The following is a 21,413-nucleotide window of genomic DNA, read 5'->3' on the forward strand; positions in this document are numbered from 1 at the left end:
TGACATGTGTACTGTCAATTCATGCCATAATTGTATCCCCCTGAAAATCCATGGTTAAATCCATTTGTTCAGTGAATCATGTTTAACATACCCAAGAGAACTGTAAAACAAAGAACTTTTTAAGAGAGTGGTTCATAGGGGGCACCTGGGTGGCTCAGTCAGTTAAGCATCTGACTTCGGCTCAGGTCATGATCTCATGGTTTGTGGGTTCGAGCCCCGCATCAGGCTCTGTGTTGACAGCTCAAAGCCTGGAGCCTGCTTCGGATTCTGTGTCTTTCTCTCTCTGACCCTCCCTGGCTCATGCTCTGTCTCTCTCTGTCTCTTGATAATAAATAAACACTAAAAAAAAAGTGGTTCACAGTAGTTCTCAAACTTAAGTTTGCCTCAGAGTCATCTGGAGGGCTGGTTAGAAACTAGAATTCTGGGCTCCACCCCAGTGTAACTGACTCAGTGGATCTGAGGTGTAGACTAAAAGCTTGCATTTCCAACAAGCTGATGCTGAAGCTGCTAATCCAGGGACCACACTTTGAGAACCACTGTTTTAAAGAAAAAAACTCCCATTTATATTTTCTATTAAACTGAATCACCACCGTACACTGAGCTTGCTTCACGTGAGCTTCACATGCATAACAAGATCATAGCTTTGCATTCAAGCCAGGTATTGTGAACTGGTAACCTTAGCAAGGTCGCACTGGTAGCTTCCATTGGTTGGTGATTTTTTTGAGAGTTTATATCTTCTCGACCTTCATAGTATGAGGAGTAGAGAAACTGAGTAACAGATCCTCTTTAACGTATAGAATCTGCCTCCAAATCTTTTAGGTGGGAATGACTCCACCTCTTCCCAACCACAAAGAGGAAAGGCTCTGTGACCCAGCCTGGCCAATCAAACACTCCCCATCCCCCCATCACAGAGATTGGTTGCATGCTGATCCCATGCCCAAAGCTGGGCCAATCAGAATACTTCTCAGGACATTTCCACTTGATCCATCCAAAATTGCCTGGTGTGGCTCTGGCTCTGGCTCTGGTGTTGTGAACCTGACAAGTTTGGTTGCTACTACCTTGCTTGCCACATAGAGGAAAGCATCCAAGAAAAGTAGAGAAACAGTATTGATAACACTGTAACTCTCAGGGTCAGTGGATTCTGAAATAATACAAATTAAATTGACTTTTCCAGCATGGTTTAAAAACATATTCTTTCATGCAGTGGGGTGCCTGGGTGGCTCAGTTGGTTAAGTCTCTGACTTTGGCTCAGGTCATGATCTCACAAGTTCATGGGTTAGAGCCCCATGGCAGGCTCCATGCTGACAGCTCAGAGCCTGGAGCCTGCTTTGCATTTTGTGTCTCCTTCTTTCTCTGTCCCTCCTCCATTTATGTTGTGTCTCTCTCAAAAATAAAAAACATTTAAAAATTTAAGAAAAACATATTCTTTCATATTTGAAGTGCTGTGGATTCTCAGATTGGAAACCAAACAAAAGTAAATGCAAAATGGCAATACGAATGTGACCAGATGAAAACTTTGTCCAACTAGGGAAGCATGGAGATGTAATGTAGTTCATATTCAGATAGATGCACATCTCCCAGTTCTATACTAGTTGAGGCCATTCCTTCCCCACCTCCTCTGTGCTGGTTCCTACCTTCTCACAACTTGAGAGAAGCCCCCTTCCAGGAGTATGCAGAAGTAGGAGAAGAACCTAGGCTACCCCTGATCATCTTCAAAGGAAACCATTCATTTGAAAAAATCAGGCAGCATGTTGGCCATATGCAAAGTGTTTAGAAAAACTACTGCTCAGCAGCAGCATTGACTCATCACAAAAATTTCCAAAAGTGACCTAACCCTTGAAACAGAATTTCTATCTCCACATTTTATATAATATAGATTAATTGAATGCTTTCATAATCTCATTTAATACAGACTAAAATTCAGTGGGGTACATCATTTTCACCCCCATTTTACAAATGAAGAAGTGGAAATTCAGAGAATTAAATAAAATTTTTTCTCCTGTGTCACAGGGCCAGTCATGGGGGAGCTAAGATTGAAATCTGATTCTCTTTGATTCCCCAAACCAAGGAAGGAAGGAAGGCAGGGAAAGAGAAAGGGAGGGAGAAAGTAGAGGGAGATAGGGAGTAGGAGAGGAAAGAAAGAAGTCAAGACATAAGCAATAGTGGAGTCTAGAAGAAGCCATCAACTTCTGAGTTCTAGGCCCTTCCAGACATCTAGTTGAATTTCCATCTGCAAGACCTTCCAAAGGCTTTATAAAAAACCTTTCTTTTCTTTTTTAGCTAGCTTCAGTCCATTTGAGTTATTTACATCCCCAGAACATTAACCAGTACAACCGGTCACTGGAACATGTTGCCAAAGGAAATGTGCTAGAAACACACCAGCCTCTGGCACTTAGCAAATGAAAGAACTTGTAGCAGCAGTTTTTCCTACACCAGCCCCTTCACTGTGTAACATAACTCACTCATCATTATTCTCCCATTCATCTTTAGACTCTGGGGTGAGTATGGCTTTACAGTGAGGAATCAGACCAAATTCTCTTTTGTCCTAAGTCCTTAAAGGACCCATCCCACTTTACTGTCCCTGTCATGACGAGCCTGGAATCCTATCTTGGATCCCTGATAATGCAAACCCTGCTGACAAAATCAATGTCCTAAGCCCTCAAGGCTAAGCACCAGAGTGCCACACCAGGAAACAAAATTCAGAGTCCCTCCCCAAGCAGCCTTAATGTCCACGGCAGCAGAGAAATAGCGATACAGCCACTCTTATGGGTATGCAACTGTGCATGCATTTTGAATATCAAAACCCTGGTAATTGAATCACTTTCCATGTAACACTGCCACCTCTCTGAACCTCCTACTCCCCTGTCCACCAAGGCACATCAATTCAACCCAACAAATCCTCTTTGTTCCAAATATTTGCTCTAGACACTAGAAACAAACAGAATAAAATAGTTTCTTAGGGAACAGAGGCAAAATATAGTAATAAACCCTCAAGATTAGACATCCATATCTCTAGGGGAGGGAACCTAACTAGAAAAAAGGTTGTGCCACATTTACTGGTCAGCCTTTTGGGAGTTTTTCCTCCCATTCCATCGTTTAAACTATTTGACCTTATTATATCTAAAAACAAGGACCAGCCCAACATCTATATCCAGTGAACTCTTCTGATAGTTCAAAGTGTTTTTAAAAAGGACCTCCCGGAGGGCTCATCTGGAATTATTTTGTGAACTGGATTAACACGAATGACATGGGGTCATTCTGGGCTTTAAAAACTAACCTTAGAAGCTAGAGAAAGGCCAGCCTCCCAACCGGTAGCTTATTCATTGCCTCTGGGCCCTGCAGACCTTACCCATGAATGACCCAGAAGAGGAAGGGAAAAACAAAGTATCCCCAAGCTAACCACTAGCAACAAAACTAGGTGCAGTTTCCAAACTAAATAACAGAAATCTGTAGTGAAAGAGGCTAGCCATTATTTACTTTCTATCCTGAGAGGTTATATCAACAGATGTAGTCTATTTTCCAATAGCTTTCTGGGGAAGAAGTGAGTCTCAGGGTTTTTGCTTATTTCATAAAAATTTCAGCCAATCCTGTAAATTTGGCAAAGACAACAGAAATTTGCATTGCCTAAAGAAAAAGATTCCCAGTTCCACAGATGAGAACAATGAACTAAGTCGCCATGGTGTGAAGAGAGTGAATCTCATGTCATTTTGGTTAATTTGGAGTGAACTCAAGGCACCAGGATGACTGATACAGTATAATTTTTTAAAGAAAAGGCAAATATCCAATGCTCATTTGGATGATTTATTCAGCTTTCATGGTATTAACCATCTCAGTTTGTGTGAAGCTCACTCTCAAATACTCTGTGTTCATATTATAAAGCACATTTTCCCTTATCTGCATAGTTTTGTCTACTATCTCTGAAACTCCAAGCTGCAAACTTACCTTCACGATCTTAGCACTGGAAACCAGGATCCAAATCTCAGGAAGGCCAGAGTCACTTGCTCTGTTGCTGTTAGGTGGCAAGAAGGACGCTCTGTGATTTCCAAGCTGAACAGTATTTGGGGCATTGGAGATTGACTTGTGGGGCTCAGTGACGGCCAGCCATGTGACCAGGGTGGGGGAAGGGACACTCCTGCAGGGTAAGGGACTGGTGCCTGCTTAGCTGACAGACCAGGGTCGTGCAGGGTCTAAACAGAGCATAATCATAGGCGGACAACTTTGCTCTAAATTTCTTCTTGGATTTTAACTTAGTGATCCTCTTATGGCAGGGTTGTGTTTCTGCACTGGTTTTTAAATGCTTGTTTATCTCCCTACATGATTTCTATACTAGGTCCTTTTTGGATTGTTTTGGAGGGATGTTAGAGCTGGAAGGGACTTTACAGATGAGCTAGCCCCACCCCACCTCCACCCCCACCCACGGCCACCCATTTTACAGATGAGCGGCAGCACTTCTTGGAGCCTACAGAAGCCTGGGTTTGTATTACATACTGGGGGGACCCAGCTGGCTGGCACCCCAAATTAAAGCTTACTTGAATACCTTCAGCCTTTAGGTCATTAGAGCTTTGAGGACTGCTGAGATGCCAGTAATGAATCTTAATCACATTGCAGGTGCCTAAATCTGTAGCTGTCAGAATAGGGCATGACTAGAAACTGTGGCAGTTTATACATGTGGTCAAGAGTTTAAACGTGTGTAGTTATGTTATCTCTATTACAATATTCTTAAAACTGTCCCAAGATGATCTCTTCGGAGAGATCAGGAATATCAAAAGCTGGAGAGATACTTGATCTCAAAGACCCTGAAGACATCTCAAAACCACAGCCGTGTGAGTAGCCTTCTAGTTCACCTCTGCCTCTCCACCCAAATGGTCTGTGCTGGCTCCCTGCTAACCAAAATGGGGATGGTAGTAATGATGGTAGAAATGGCAATATGGTAGTTAGGCATAAATGGAGGTGGTAGAGGTGAGATGGAGGTGGTGAAGGTGAAGATGGAGGTGATGGGGTATATGTGGAGGTTGTAGAGGTGTACATGGAGGTGATGAGGTATAGAGGGAAGAGATGGGGGGTAGATGGAGGTGGTGGAGGCAGTGGTGGTGATGGGAGGAACGGGCAAGAAGACTTCTGAATGATAGAGTAGGCAATTCTTGTTAATATTATGTGGATGACGCTGGATGAAGCTGATCTGCTGCAATGACAAGGGTGAAATGGGAAAGCCTTGGCATTAGATGTCTGAAGAACCTTATTCTGTCCCCAGAGCTGTGTGGTCCTAATATAATCACCTCACCTCTCTGAGCTCCAGTTTTCTTGAAGCAGAGTTTCCACTTAATACATGGTATCTTGTTAGGGGAAACTCATCCATCTCCCTCTAACCCCTGTACCCTACCCTATAAAGTAGCAGCTTCTATCCTTTCGAAAGTCTTGATAAGAGTCCTTTTCACTTACCTCTCTGCCTCACTCACGCTTACCTAGAGGAGGATGAGTGACTCAGGTGATTGGCAAATTTGGGAGAATAAAATGGGTATGTGCCATGACTCAGATCCTTCTGAGAACTGCTGCTTCAGAGCAAGTCCAGGCTGTGCCCCTCTCCTCCTCTCTTCACAGGAAACTTCCAGGGCAGATTCTCACACTGTAGGTGGGAGTCTTCCAGTGTTGGGTAGACAAGTTTAATTCTAGGGGGAAATTGGGAAGTGTGATTGTGGTTGTACATTCTAAAGCAAATTCTCTAATCAGCTTTACTTGTTACGAAGTTATTTTGATTTGCACCTATGTGACTTGCGTGTCTTATTTCCCATTTGATGCCAAGCATAGAGGGAAAGACTGTAAACAACTATCATTCTCAAATTCCAACTAACTCTGATGAACTAATGAAAGAGCCTGCATGAAGTTCATTGGACTAAATGGTTTCTAAATTTCCTTCAAGCTCTAACATCCTGTGATTCTACATGCCTGTGTCTCTGAAGCAAAACAATTATTCGTGAAGCTGAGCAGAAAGTTGAGACTCTTAGCGGACAGCTTCCCAAACTCTGCCTCTCTTCTTCCTGCTTTTCAATGTGATGAAGACCTCTAGTGTCTACACATCTTCCTCTCCCCCCCTTCCACCAGCCGTGCATGACTTCATTTACCCCCATTCTGGTCTGGACCCTGTGATGAATGACTTCACTCTTCCCTCAGTGATACCCACAACATCTTGTTCCTGTCCTGCCAGTCTTTTGGTCTTTGTCAGCCCACCCACTACCCTTCGCCTGCTCTGAACTCTCTTTCTTCTCTGGAGAAAGCCTGTCTTCAGGGAGAGCTAACAGAGCCAAGACACAGAGTGGTAAAAGTTGTGTGTGTGTGTGTGTGTGTGTGTGTGTGTGTGTGTGTGTGTGTGACTAAGGAGACCAAATAGAGAGAGAGAGAGAGAGAGAGAGAGAGAGAGAGAGAGAGAGAGAGAGAGAGAAAAGAGAGAGAGAGAGAGACCTAGTCCAGTGGTACCTATATCCAACTCTACCCCTGCCCTTCCCCATGGTTCAGTTCTGTGAGTAAAAAATGTTTAAAGAAGATCTGGCCATCCCATTTCTCTCTTCTTTCCTACCTCTGGCCTCTTTCACATTACTGTCAAGGCATTAAGCACTGAGACAAATGCTTGAGGGTTTCAGTAACCACCAGAGAGGTAACAGCTGAGACCCATGCACTGACTTAGGAGAAAGGGAAGAGATTGCACCCAGGTGGCTTTCAGTCAGAAGTGTTTCTCCCACCCTAGGGAACATTTGGCAATGTCTGGAGATATTTCTGGTTGTAAGGTAACACTGGGATGAGAGCTCTACTGGCCTCTAGTGGGTACAGGCCAGGGATGCTGCTAACATCCTACAATGCACAAGACGCTCCCACAACAAAGAATGAGCTGGCCCAAACCATCAACAGTGCCAAGGTTCAGAAATCCTGGATTAGGTTGTTCAACCACCTCTGGTTCTAAAAACCAGGATGCCTATAATCCAGGCCAAAGGAGCGTTTCACACAGGTCCACCTCAATCACCAGGATAGTATGAGAGAGGGAGGAGGGGCAAAGATTCTTATTTGCAGCTTTTGACCTCTGGGCTTCCCTTTGGAGACCCAGGAGACAGGGTGGTGACTTCATAGAGACAGATTCTCTTCCATCTTCTGGCTAGATGTTATCTGAACCCCACCTGGGTTTAGGTGAACCTAAGGGGTGAAGTGTCATGAAGGAAAAGTCAGCTTCCTACCCTTGTGTTGGTGGGAATAAGGAGTCATTTGGGGCTTACCTAGAACTTTTACCCACAAGAGGTTTTCCACAAGCGTGGCAAGTCTCATGCCAGTATGTGAGATTTTTTGCTCTCAGATTATGTGAAGCGTTGGCAGGTGGCACAAGACTGGCTGCCCCAGATTCTTGTCCACTTTAGCTGCTTTTGAACTGTATCCAGGGTTGAGGAGGAAACGTACTGTGGGATGTCAATACTGTACCCGGGAAGGCAAAACAAAAAAACAAAAACAAAGATGAGAGGTATCTTAAAGGGAAGCTGAGAAGCCTGAAGATGGCTCAGGTCATGATGGGGTCTCTCCCTACTGAATCTCCATCTACCCCCAGTCACTGCTGTGGCCTGTGGCCAGCAAGGGCACAGACCTCAGCTCACTCTGCACCAACCACACTGCACATCCTGCTATTCCTCTAACATCCTAAGCTCATCCCCACCTCAGGAGCTTTGCACTTCCTGTTTCCCCAACCTCAGCCTTCTCGTGTATTCAGCTTTCTGGTCAAATGCTATCTACCCAAGAAGGTCCTCCCTTACCAGCCTGTCTAAAATACCCCTTTCTTTAACTCTGCCTTATTGGTCTATACGGAATTTCTGTCCAAAACCAGGTTATATGTTTGTTTGTTCATTCATTACTGTCTATCCTCTAATATGGCAGGGCCTCTGTCTTGTTCACTGAGGTATTCCTGACTCCCATAATAGCTTATGGATGGTTGGTTCAAATCCTACGGGATTTGAGCAAGTTACCTACCTTTTTTTCCCTTCAATTTCCTCAACTGAAAAATGGAAATATTAATTGTATCTACCTCAGTGGTTGTTATGAGAACTTACTGAATCAATATATACATAAAAGATCAGTGTATGGCCCATAGAACATAATTAGTATCAACTAGTAATAATCAGTACATTCCCAGGAAGTTACAATATGCCTATTCTGAGGAGGTGGGGCATGGTATTCCTGGCGATTTGCAGGAATGGAGCCATCACTGTTACTTCTCTGGGAACAAAATCCCGCAGCAGGCCAGGAACCTCTACATCTGCTCTCTGCTGCCCTCTGAAGGCTCTGGGTGAAGTCTGGCCACAGAGGACCATTAGGGACTCCACAGACCACTCATTTCCCACAGAGAAATGAGCAATCCCCTTTCTTAAGAAAGCCACACTCCCAAGGTGGCAAGCTTGGCCCTTGACAAAGCTGCTGCGGGAGCCATCATTTGACAAAGTCAATTAGGAATCACTGAGGCCATAGAGGAACTTCAGGCCCCTGGGAATTCATCCCTCAGGTTCAAGGAGAGACCCAGAGCAAACCCACTTCTCCTAATCCCCAGGCTGTACTTTCCGAGACAGAGGACAGTGATCTGTCAGCCAACCTAAGCCCCCTGGAAAGCCATTCCTCAGCCTGTGCCTCATTCCCTGCTGACTGTGTGTCACCATGTGGGTCAAGTGATCTTCATGCTATTAGGCCTAAAATGAGAGGGAAAGCCACTCCTCTCAGGGCCCCTGGGGGGTGATCCATTAACAAGAATCTGGAGACTCCCCACTCTGTCTGACAGAAGGATTTCATTTTCAGTAGTGACACAACTCTAAAACATCTAGAAATAAACTTGCCTAGAAATATGCATGTCTTATATGAGAATGTGTGATAAAATTTTGCTAAGAAACAAAATAAGGTAACATATTTCAGAACGGGAAAACCTAACAGGGCAAATATGTTAAATATCCATAAATTTATTTAAAAATTTTAATATTTATTTATTTTGAGAGAGTGTGTGTGCAAGAAGGGGAGGGGCAGAAAGAGAAAGAGAGTGAGCGAGAATCCCAAGAAGGTTCCATGCTGTCAGCGCAGAGCCTGACACGGGGTTCAGTCTCTCAAACCAAACTGTAAGTTCATGACCTGAGCCAAAATCAGAAGTCAGATGCTTAACCAACTGAGCCGCCCAGGAGCTCCAAATTTATATACCTTTTAAATATAATTCCAATGGCATTGTGGATAAAAATGACCAAAAAATTCATGATTAATATATTAGCTTAGAATTTATTAAGCTTTTACTATGTGCCAGGACCTGGGCTGAGAGCTTTACAAAATTACCTCGTTAACCCTCAAATAACCCTATGTGATGGTTATTGTTTACAAAAGAAAGGGTAGGGCAGTGGTTAAGAGCAGATCACATGATCTTGGGCCGGATACTTATGACCCTGAGACTTGATTTCCTCATCTATAAAATGGGAATAATAGTATGTATCTCATGAATTTATGCTTAGGGTCAAATGAGGTAATTTGGAATAGTGCCTGGCAAGTGCTAAGCACTTAATTAATATGAACTACTGTTACCCTCATTTACAGATAAGGAAATTTAAGCTCTGAGAGGATAAAGTAACTTGTCCAAGTTTACACAGCTGGTAAATGGCTAAACTGGCCTGGGGGGATGGGCTTAGCAAGGTTTTCTCAATAGATACAGAAAATTATAATATCATAATAGTTAAAACAGGAAGTACACCTAATATAAGACATTTCTTTTTTTTTATTTTTTTAATGTTTTTATTTTTTTTATTTTTGATACAGAGAGAGACAGAGCATGAGAGGGGGAGGGGCAGAGAGAGAAGGAGACACAGAACTGGAAGCAGGCTCCAGGCTCTAAGCTAGCTGTCAGCACAGAGCCTGACGTGGGGCTCGAACCCACGAAACTGAGATCTGACCTGAGCCGAAGTCGGAGGTTTAACCAACTGAGCCACCCAGGTGTCCCAACATTTCTTTTTTTTTAATTTGTTTAATGTTTTATTTATTTTTGAGAAAGAGAGGGACAAAGTGAGAGTGGGAGATGAGCAGAGAGAGGGAGACACAGAATCCAAAGCAGGATCCAGGCTCCAAGCTGTCAGCACATAGCCCTATGAGGGCTCAAACTCATTAGCCATGAGATAATGAGATCATGACTTGAGCCAGTTGGATGCCTTGCAAAATAAAGTAGTGAATACTTACCCAATGCCTCCCCAGCCTGCTACTTTCTTTACTTCCTTTCCTTTCCCCCTTCAAATAGCCAGACCATTCTGTGCTTTGCCTCAGGGAGGGCCTATGAAAGCAGAAAAAAGAGGGAAAAAAGCCTCTTCCCTTAGGGCAATAGGAAAGACAAGATCCCTGAGCAAACCCTGACTGAAGTATGGGAGAAGATGGTCCTATTGATCAAGACTGTCCCCACCCCTCATCCAAGGTGTCACAAGGATAGGGAGAGAGATTCAGTGCTCCACAATGACCTGCATGTACCACAAACAAGGACTAGATGGCATCAAGTGTAGGGGCCTACGTAGTTCCCTAAGAGTCCAACGCCCTACCCCATTCCACCCCCAAAACAGAAACTCCAACTGACAGAGACTTAAGTGTCATCACCTTTTTTTAAATGGAAGCTCAAAATATAGGCAGAGAATGTTAGAAAATAAATTGTGTCTAATACACTTCAGTTTAGGGGCTGAAACTGATATTCCAAAGGCTAGATTTGGAGAAATGCGCTATTAAAATTTTTTCCATTTAGAGGAGAAGCTTGGGCAGTGAACAAAGGCAGCAATGTATTTATTTGTTGAACTCAGCACATTCATCTCCGCCCTGAAATCAAATGTGATTGTCCTTAAGACTAGGGTTGAAACTGGCATCCGATTTGCCTTGGACAGTCACCATCTGCCCATATGTCTTGGCTTCATTGTTAGTAGTGCCCTCTTTCATTCTCAGAAAGGATTCCAGTTCAGGCAATCAGTTATGTGGTTACTATGTTAGGATTTTAAAATTCAAGCAATCCTGTGGGTGAGCAACTCTCAGCTCGGTGCTGTGAAACAGAAAGGACTTCCAGGCAAGGATAATTAGAGGCCAATGGGGCAATGAAGTAAAGCCTCTGGAGGGTCTGAGAATCTCGCCTGGATGGGAAAGGAAGGGGCAGGTGGTGCCTCACAAGAGGAGTCTTGGTGAGGTTTAAGGTGTGGTGCTGTGTGGAGTTAAGAGAACACTGGTGGGGTTGGAGTGGGATCTTGGAACTTAGTATTTCAGACACGAAACAGCTCAGGGTAACAGCATGGCCCAGGTTATGCCCATAGGAGGAAGCAAAAAAATGGAACCCAGATTGCATTTAGGGATAGGAACTAGGCAGCTAGTGAGAGACTTGGAAGGGGGGTTGTCTACTCTACACCCTTTTACTCCTATTAAATTATTGATCTTGTGATTGTATTACCTATTCAGAAAAATATAGAAGCAAAATGGAAATTTTAAGGAACCCAGGCTACCTTGCCCAGAGATCCTTCTAGATAAACTATGGAATCACTTTGTCAAGCTTTTGGTTTTTTTTTTTTAAGTTTATTTACTTTGGGGGTGGGATGAAGAGGGAGAATCCCAAGAAAGCTCTGCACTGACAGCACAGAGTCTGACGTGGGGCTGAAACTCATGAACTAACTGTGAGATCGTGACCTGAGCCAAAGTCCAACGCTTAACCGACAGATTCACCTGGGTGACTCCATTTTGTCAAGTTTTTAAAACCTCACTTGGAAAATAAGTGGCCTTTAAACATTTGAAAGGATGCTCAACCTTATTTTTTTAAAAAGAGGCAAACTCTAGTGATAGTCACAGTGAAATACAATTTTTTTAACTTTCAGATCAGCAAATATCAAAAGGTTTCACAACCGCAACACTGGAAGGAAATAGGCCCTCTTCCACACAATGGCTGGTGATTCTGCATTGGGCACAGACTCTCTGAGGCCACTTTGGCAATACTTACAAACTTTAAAATGCACATACTTTTGGGGAGCAGCAACTCTTTGTCTGGAAGTTTATCTTACAAATATAGTCCCACCTGTGGGTAAAGACATATGTGTACTTTGGGGGCAATTACCTACGTCTCTGCATATATGTCAGAGGATTACCATGGGGATTAAATGATATAATACATGGAAAGGATTTTAAAGAGGACCTGGTACATAGTAAGTTCTCAGTAAGTTCTGGCTGTTAACTATTACAGCATTGTTTGTGGCAGCAAAGCACTGGAAACAACCTAAATATCCATCAATAGGGGACTGATTAAAAAAAAAAACACCTTTTGTCTGTACATTGGAAAACCATGAAGTTTTTAAATAGCATGTATACTAACAGGGCACCTGGGTGGGTCAGTTGGTTAAGCGTCAGACTCTTGATTTTGGCTCAGGTCACGATCTCATGGTTATGAACTGAGCCCCATATCGAGCCTTGCATCAAGCCCCACTTTGGGTGCGCAGCCTGCTTAAGATTCTCTCTCTCTCTCTCTCTGTCCATCTTCACTGCTTGCACACTTTCTCTCTTTCTCTCTCTCTCAAAAAAGAAAAAATAGAGTGATCACTCTTTAAACATTGCCATGAAATGATCTTTTAGACATATTATTGTTAATGGGGGAGAAGCACAGTTTAGAAGGGCGCTTATGGTTTACCACCATTCGTGTGTGGGGCAGGCATGCCTGTGGCTGCACAGTCTCTCCAGAGAAGAAGGCACAAGAACCTGGTTTCAGTGAAGATTCCTGGGAGCAGAACCAGGAGGCAGGTGCTCAGGGGCCACTATATAACCACTTGTATCTTTTATATTGTCCACCATAGGGATGTATTTTCTATTCAAAAACAAATAAGCAGGGACTCAAACAGGAGCTAGTACCATACTCCAACATTCATTACAATAGGCAAAAGTTGGAAACAACCCAAATGATCATCTATAGATAATTAGAAAAACAAAATGTGGTATATCCATACAATTTAATATTTTTTAGCCTTTAAAAGGAAGGAGGAGTGCCTGGCTGGCTTAGTTGGTGAAGCATGAAACTCTTGATCTCATGGGTTGTGAGTTCATGCCCCACGTTGGGTGATGAAATTATGTAAAATCTTAAAAAATTTTTTTCAAAAATAAAAGGAAGGAAATTCTGACACATGCTACAACATGACTGAACCTTGAGGACAATGTGCTAAGCGAAATAAGCCAGACATAAAAATATAAATACAATTGTTCCACTTATATGAGGTACCTAGAATAGCCAAATTCACAGAGACAGAAAGCAGAATAGTAGATCTGGTGCTGGGGCAAGGGGGGTTGAGGAGTCACCGTTTAATGGGTACAGAATTTCAGTTGCGGAAGATGAAAAAGTTTTTGATACAGATGGTGGTGATGGTGGTTGTACAATAATGTGAATATACTTAATGCTATTAAATCTGTACACTCAAAAATGGCTAAAATGGTAATTTTATGTTATATATATTTTACCACAAAAAACAATTAAGTAATTTCAATATAATTTTAAATAATATCATTTTAAATACCTTTTTAAATAGTCCTTTTTTAGGGGCACCTGGATGGCTCAGTTGTTGGTTAAGCATCTGACTTTGGCTCAGGTTATGATCTTACAGTTTGTGGGTTCGAGCCCCACATCATGCTCCTGTCAGTTCAGAGCCCACTTCAGACCCACTGACCCCCCTGCCCCATCCCTGGCTCATGCTCTCTCTTGCCCTCCCTCAAAAATAAACATAAAAAATTAAATAGTCCTTTTTTACTTTGATTGGAGTTCTATTAGATATAGAAATTGATTAGAAGGAGCTGTACTCTATGGGCCACCACAAAGAATGAGCCCTATCTGGAAAATGACCCTGGTCTCTAAACCCTGGCTTTGGCCATGCCAGGTGAACCTGCCATGCTGACTGGCTTCTGGGGGATCCCTGATAAAGAGCAGAGGGGAAAGGCTGAAGCAGGATCAGGGGAAGAGGGCAACTTCATCCAAAACAGGGAAGAGGTGATGGGTAGGAGCTGAAGCAGAGGTGATTCCCACCTGACCACACAGACTTTCTCCATGAGGAAGGAGGTGAAGGGCAGGAGTGTGTAGTTCGGGGGCGGGGGGCGGATTTTGAGGTTGGGAGAAAGGCTGACCTTCAAGGGGTCATCAAGGGATAAGTAAAAGAATTGCCCCGTCCCCACTGAGGACCTTGGTGAGCCTGGAGATCAGACATGAATAGAGAGAATTTTCCTACTCCTCTCACCTCTTCTCCCTCCCTGGGAAACAACCCTCAAGCATTCGCATACCCCTCATAACAAATAAGTGAGTAAGAGTAGAAAACAGGACTTTCCATCCAGACCACCCTTCTTCAGCAAGAAGCCTCAGTTTTAAAATGAGGTAACATTGGAGAACACCCTCTGCCATCCATTTCATGTGACCACCTAACTCCTCCTGAATTATCTCTTTTGCTGGCATGGCCTCCATCAATGGTCACAGAGCAGGGAGGTAAAAGAGAAGATATTTGAGCATCTCCATTAATAAGTCTAAGTGCCTGATTACTGCCTTTCTGAGATGAACTTAACTGAAGGGAGGATGGGCAGGCATTCAGTCAAACAATAGCCAGTAATGTAACACCTTCAGTGGATAGGCAAAGATAGCTGTCCTCAGACTGAGCAACCCAAAATAAGCTGGGAGGTTTAGAGGGAGAAAGAGCACAGTTGGTGGGTTTTTAGGATGCTCCTGAGAACATTCCTCAGTTTATACACAGCTCAATCCCAAATCCTAAGAGAGTAAAAATAACCTTTCTCAGAGACAGAAGCCCACAAAGGCTCTGGATTTCTAAGTTAGGATTTCATCAAGGGCTGGGTGACCCCTTCTTGGATACACAACGGATTTTTAAGAGTCCTGATATGTAAGAACTGTGCAGTCTGCTACGTCTAGGAAGAGACATGAGGACCAGTTCCTTGGCTTCTCATGCATCACCTGCCTCTCATTCCCTAGAGCCCAAGAAGCGGATCTTTGGTAAAGCATGCCTCCTTCATGGGGGAAAGCTTAGTTGGTGTGGGAATTTTTACACAAGTCTCATGTTTCCTGGACTCTTATAAACTTCCAAGAAGATGCTGAAAATAACCCTTATTGAATTGGGAGAAGCTTGAAGTAAACACAGGACCAACCACTGTGACTTCCATGGCTAAAAGCATAGATTTGAGAAGGGTAGTTGGACCTCTGCAGAGAATCTGACTGGATCCAGACCTCAGCCCCTAAGTGCAGGTCTGACCTTGCCCAGATGCACACGGGCATAGATGCTCCCCTCTCCAAAGGTGGGGACAGGGAAATGCAGAATAGCAACACTACCACAGGACAACCTGGTCATTATCCGACTTGTCCTTCTCTATGTTTAAGTAGTTAAAAATTAATTTGAACATCAGATTCTGCCTTATTTTTGCTCTCTAAATCTTGGACAGGTCTTTAGTAAAAAGCAATAAAATTCTCACCTGACCTTCCATGGGCTTGGAGATTCCTGCCTACACTACTGGGTTCGTTCACATCCCAAAACCAAAATCTACAGCCAAGCTGTTAACTCCATATATTTAAAATCCACTCTTACTCACCTGGTGCTGTAGCCCGTTGCTCTGGGGCTCTTGAATCCAATCCTTTAGGGTGGGCCTTGCAGTTGGAATCCATCCACCTCCCCTTTTTTCTGCCTCTGCTATTAACATAGCCCCTCCTCTATTGCCTCACCAACCAACTATTTTAGAACCAGAAGTCTTTGTCTATTCACAGACACCGCAAAAGTAACATTCATTTTAAGTTTTTTAATCTAATGTCTGTGTCTTCTGTAATTCTTATTGGTTTATCTAATCAGCGTGTCCTAGGAAGGTTTATTGTTGCCGGTTTAGCTTGCCCAAGCACAACAGGCCTGCTCAGGCATTTACCCTGAGAGGATCAGCTCCTTTAAAAGAGACAATCCTCAGGGGAAATGGCAGATCTTTTGCCTCTTCTCTCCAGAGGCCTGAGGCTAAGGAAGACAGTCCGTATCCCACAGCCCCTCCAGCTCTGCAAACCCCAATTCCTGACTCTTTAGAGAAGTATATGAACAAGAGAAACGAAGAAGGCATTTGAACAAATTAAACCTTACAAGAAAAAGATTGCATGCTTTGTGATTTTTCTGTTTTGTGCTGATTTTTGCCCTCATTTTAACTGCTTTGTAAGTAGGAAAGATATACTGAGGGAGCAGAGGGAAGAGGACAAGACAGTGAGTGGGAAGTGAGGGGAAAAGAAGTGGTAGTGAGGGCATGTATATGATGTGTTGGGGAGAGGGCACATGGAGTTGAGGGGTGGACACACAGGGTTGGGAGGTAGAGGAACACAGTTGTAGGGGTGCTGGCAAACAGTGTTAGGTGATGTGGGCACACAGTGTTGGGGGGTGCAGGCACATAGGGTTGGGTGTGTGTACACAGAGTTCAGGGGTGTGGGAACACAGAGTTCAGGTATGGATCACAGGGTTGGGGTGTGTGTACACAGGGTTGGGAGGTCTGAGCACAGGGTTAGGAGGTGTGGGCACACAGAGTTGGGGTGTATACACAGAGTTGAGGTGTGTGAGCACATAGGGTTGGGGGTATGAGCACACAGGGTTGGGGGGTGTTGTGTATACAGGGTTAGGGTGTGGGCACACAAGATTGGGGTGTGGGCACACAGGTTTGGGGGGATAGCACACAAAGTAGCAGGGGCAAGGAAAAGGAGTGTGCTGAAATCTCCAGTGCTTAGGCATCTCTAAACACTAAGAGTTGGGCCTGATGACTCATAAACGTTTCCTTATTTAACTCTCACCAGTCCGGCCAGGTGAGGATTTTCATCCCCAGAGGAAATCTTGCAGATATGGAAACTGGCACTCAGAGAGTGTAATAGTAGCCCCTGGACTCACAGATGTAGCAGGAAGAGCTGGGGTTGGAAGCTCCATTAAAAAATGAACTCCACCCCTCTTCCTACTCAGTCCCTATTGTAGATTTACTGAATGTCTTCAGACCCATATTTCAGGGTTTACCTTCTCTTTCAGATAGGAACTTTACCTTCTGGCATAAAGCCCTCACTCTCTTCCCAGCTCACCAGGGTTTCTCCCAGTGGAAAAGCCACATATGCAGCAGACATATGGGCAGGTGTGTTTAGGAGCCGTGGCTGAGCTTTAACATTAACCCTATGTCCTAGTTTCTTTCCACAATCCATGGAATCAAAGATTAGTAAGACTAGGATGACCAACTCAGCTTGGTTTGCCTGACACTTTCCTGGATTTAGCTCTGAAAGAGCTGCAACCCAGGAGACCCCTCCATCTTGGGCATGTCAGGATAGCCTGGCCCAGAAGGTACAGTCTCCAGCCTCATGTGGTCTCCAGCACATCAGAAATTAGACAAAAGCACAAACAGAAAAGTGCCCTATTAAAAAAGCACAAAGGAAAGGAGGGTTTCAGTAAAAGAAAGAAATCTTATGTGTTTGGAGGACTGATTTCATTTCACAAATGGTCGCTGCTTGCCTTGGAAGGCCCAGACCCTAGCTTAGGTCCTGTGTGTTAAAAGAAACACTTGATGGAGAAAATGGCCTCTGAAGGACAGTGAAGGAAACAGTAGGGGTTGGATTTGGAATAGCAGAACAAGGGTGAAGCAGAGGGAAGGAGCTGTAAAAATAAAAACCTAAGTGGTGGAAGAATGCGGTATACCCCAGGAATTGGGGCCAGTTTCCCTCGTATGGAGCAAGTTTGGGGAGGAAAAGTTTGGGGCCATTATAGGGAAAGACATAAATAGCAGCAAACATGGAATGGCACTCTGTACAAGAATGGAATGATCGGCCTCAGAGTGGATGGTGGCACGGGGCTAAGGCTTATTAGGCTGTTACCACCAAGCATTCCATCCACCCAGGTTTCGTTTAAATCATTTGGATATTTAGTTTAGATATTTTAGTTTTTGTTTTTCATTTCATGCAGGAATTAGAGGGTGAGGTTCAGCCTGGGGTAGTGAGGGGACAGGAAGGTATGGGCAGGTAGCTTTCCCTCCAGGAGGCACAAAAAGGGACAGGTTTTCAGGCTGAGGATCCTTCCAGATAAAGGAATGGGGAGGGAACTGCCCTGGCAGCAGAATGCTGTCCTGCTTGTGTCCAATGTCCACTGAGAGTTTGCTGGAACACTTGCTTGGTCCCCTGTCCAGCTCTAATGCCAATTTTGCTGTCAACCAATGCACAATCTTATTTATGTTTTTTTGGTTTAAAACAAAAAAATGTTATTCCAAGGTTCTTATTTACTTTGAGAGCCTTTCTGCCTTGCCATAGAAAAATATCCATTCAATTGCTGTGTGTGAACAAAGGGAAAGGCAGGGTGAACTGTGGGGCACATGCCCAAAGTGCCACAACTGCCACTGACTGCCAAAATGTCTGCTGCTCCAAGCCCAGGGTTTCCCACTCTAGCTAATTCCCAGGTGACTCCATCTTTTCTCCATGTTAGGAGGCAGGTTCCTCAACCAATGTGATGCAAGTATAGTTAATTGGTAGAACCCGGTTTACATCCAGAACTCTAGCAGCAAGGGATACTGAGAAATAAGGTTTTGAGCTTTCCAATCTGTCCAATTAGGAAGGTGAAAAGGAGGGGCACCTCAGTGACTCCGTGGGTTAAGCATCCGACTCTTGATCTCACAGTTCATGAGACTGAGCCCCAAGTTGGGCTCTGTGCTGACAGCAGAGGGCCTGCTTGGGATTCTCTCTCTCCTTCTCCCTCTCTCTATGCCCCTCCCCTGCTTGTGCTCTCTCACTGTCTCTCTCAAAATAAATATAAATGTGAAAAAAATAAATTAAAAGGAGGATGAAAAGGATCTTAAGAGAACCTTTCCAAGAATGTACCACAAGGTCCTAAGTCTTTACTAATTGGTAAAGCTACATTTGGTCTTCCAATTGACTATGATGTGTTTGTTCCATAAAATAGAACCCAAGGTAAGGAGGGGATGGAAGTGAGTGGCATCCTTCCCCTAACAGTGCCCAAGCCTGGGCCACCGGCCACGACTAGGAAGCAGGTCTGCAAGAACATGGCAGGCCCACACAAACCACATGAGCAGAGTGGGGCTGGAGGGCTTTCCTGCCAAAGGAACAGGTGCTGGGTGTCAAATCCCCAAGAATTTACTGTACAGTAGTCCTCCTTATCCACAGTTTCACTGTCTGCAGTTTCAGTTACCTGCTGTCATCCGTGGTCCAGAAGCAGGTGATTCTCCTTTACCTGCAGGTCAGTCGTAGCTTAACGGTATGTCACAGTGCCGACATCATTCACTTCACTTCATCTCATCACATGGGTCTGTTATCATCTCACAACATCGAAAGAAGAAGTAGGAGTACCATATAGTAAGCTATTGAGAGAGAGAGAGACCACATCCATGTAACTTTTATTACAGTATAGTGCTATAATTGTCTTATTGTTGTTGTTAATGTCCTACTGTGCCTAATCGATAAATTATACTTTATCATAGGTATGTTATATATAGGAAAAAACAGTATATATAGGGCCTGGTACTATCTGCAGTTCAGGTCTCCACTGGGGGTCTTGGAACATGTACCCCGCGGATAAGGGAGAACTACTATACTTGTTTTCCGGCACTGTTTTGGAATTTTTTCCCTTATCTTTCCTTTCTTGTATTGAAAAAAAAAATGTAATTTCAGGTGAACTTAGGGAGGAAAGAAAAGTAAATGTAAGAGTTTAGTTCATCTCAAACTAGAGTTTTTGATTCCTACTGAGGTTAACTTTTTTGCAGTTGATATAAAACAATCGGAGTTTTTGTGAATTGCTATTCATAGTTATGGTTCTATCAGTGTGTTTCTCTTTTTCTTTTTCTTCTTTATGTATAAGATTTATTTATCATCTATTGTAAATATTTTTCTGTGTTTGTCATTTTTATTAAATTTTGTCAATGGCCTTTCCTTCTTTTCCTTCCAGGAGGTCCAGTGCTTGCGTGTGTGTGTGTGTGTGTGTGTTTTAATGAGATCAAATTTATCCATATTTTCCTTTAAGGTTCCTAGTTTTGTTTCCAGTCTCAGAAACACTTTAACCATCCCCAGGTTTATGTACACCTATATTTCCATCTAGTTCTAAAAGCCATCTGACTTGAATTTAGTATATGGTGTAAGACAAGGATTTAACTTTATTACTGTTCCCCCATGTTACACCATTTATCAAATTATGTATCCTCTATCCACTCGTTTGAAAAGCTGCTTTTATTACATCCCAAATGTTCCTGTGTGCTGAGTCTGTGCTTAGCCAACCATCCTGACAGCACATTACACACTCGGTTACGTTTTGCTACCATTCGCTCCTTCCTCAAACCACTCTGCTCTGCATTTTCTCCTACCACGTCACAAACATTTCTCTGGCAAAGCTCATCATCAGACTCCTAATAGCCAAAGTCTGGGGATGCTTTTCAGAGCTTTTCTTGACAGACCTCTGTTATATTTGACATTGTTGACAATTCTTTCCTTCCTAAATTCCTTGTTTCAAGGTGGTTTTGTTTGCCTGTTTGTTTTGGTATATTTGGGGACTTCTGGATCATTAGGTATGTGCATCTTCATCTTTGCTAAATAATGCCACAGTGTTTTCCAGAAGGAATGTAGTACTTCATACCCCCACCAGCAGTGTGCAATAGTCTAATGGGATTATTCAAGGGCAAGCATTGGTAGAATGAGTATGGTCCCAATCTCTTGTCCCATGGCATTTGCTCTGTTCCCCCTTTGCACATTCACCCCACAAATCTCCTCTGTCTTGTGAACTTGAGTCCTGCTGCTGGCCCAAGCCAACCCCATGATCATTCCTGCTCTCCCCACAACACAAACCAATTGAAAACTTTAAAGGCTCACCTTCCTAAAACTGAGCTTTTGCATTTTGTTCTCTGTTCCCAAATCATCAGAGGCTTTCCAGGGCAGTCAAATGAAGTCTGAGCTCCTTGGATTGGCACCCAAGGCCTTCCCCTGCCCAACTTCCTCATTCTTTCCAACACTTATTTTCCCCCACTCTCTATAGGGGAGCACTTGAATTCAGTCAAGGAGACCCATCTTGATGCTGGGGTTGGAAACCAGTACAACCACTCTGCAAGAACAATGTTAATAAGTTAATAAAGATAGTTAATAAGGATGAAAATACACATACCAAATTAATGAAGTTTTGGGGTGATGGGGGATTTGTGGGGTCTGGAGCAAAAAGCCAAGAAAGAATTCTTGAAGATGTCTTTGGTGCAAAATGGTGATTTTATTAAAGCATGGGAACAGACCCATGGCAAGAAAGAGCTGCACTGGGGTTGTGTTGAGTAGCTCATTATACACCTTCAGGTTGCCAGAGAGTCAGGGGAAAAATCTCAAGTATTTTGGAAGCAAGGTTTCCAGGACTTTGAGGGGCTAGCTG

At 43.6% G+C, this 21,413-nt stretch overlaps 1 protein-coding gene across 4 annotated transcripts in view; it reads right to left on the minus strand.

Moving 5' to 3' along the window:
* Positions 1 to 21,413, minus strand: part of SLC4A5 (solute carrier family 4 member 5) — a 114,261-nt gene that overhangs the window by 89,240 nt on the left and 3,608 nt on the right. For all 4 annotated transcript variants that reach the window (XR_003907902.1, XM_029937624.1, XM_029937622.1 and 1 more), the window contains exons 2-3: positions 20,873 to 21,101; positions 19,206 to 19,374 (exon numbers count right to left, since the gene is read on the minus strand). Coding sequence is in view for 3 of the 4 variants with exons in the window: in XM_029937624.1 (XP_029793484.1) it covers positions 19,206 to 19,215 (10 nt within the window). In the remaining variant the exon portion in view is untranslated. The remainder of the gene's footprint in view (positions 1 to 19,205; positions 19,375 to 20,872; positions 21,102 to 21,413) is intronic.

The sequence above is a fragment of the Suricata suricatta genome, chromosome 4 (genome assembly GCF_006229205.1).
Source record: "Suricata suricatta isolate VVHF042 chromosome 4, meerkat_22Aug2017_6uvM2_HiC, whole genome shotgun sequence".
Classification (NCBI taxonomy): Eukaryota; Metazoa; Chordata; class Mammalia; order Carnivora; family Herpestidae; genus Suricata; species Suricata suricatta.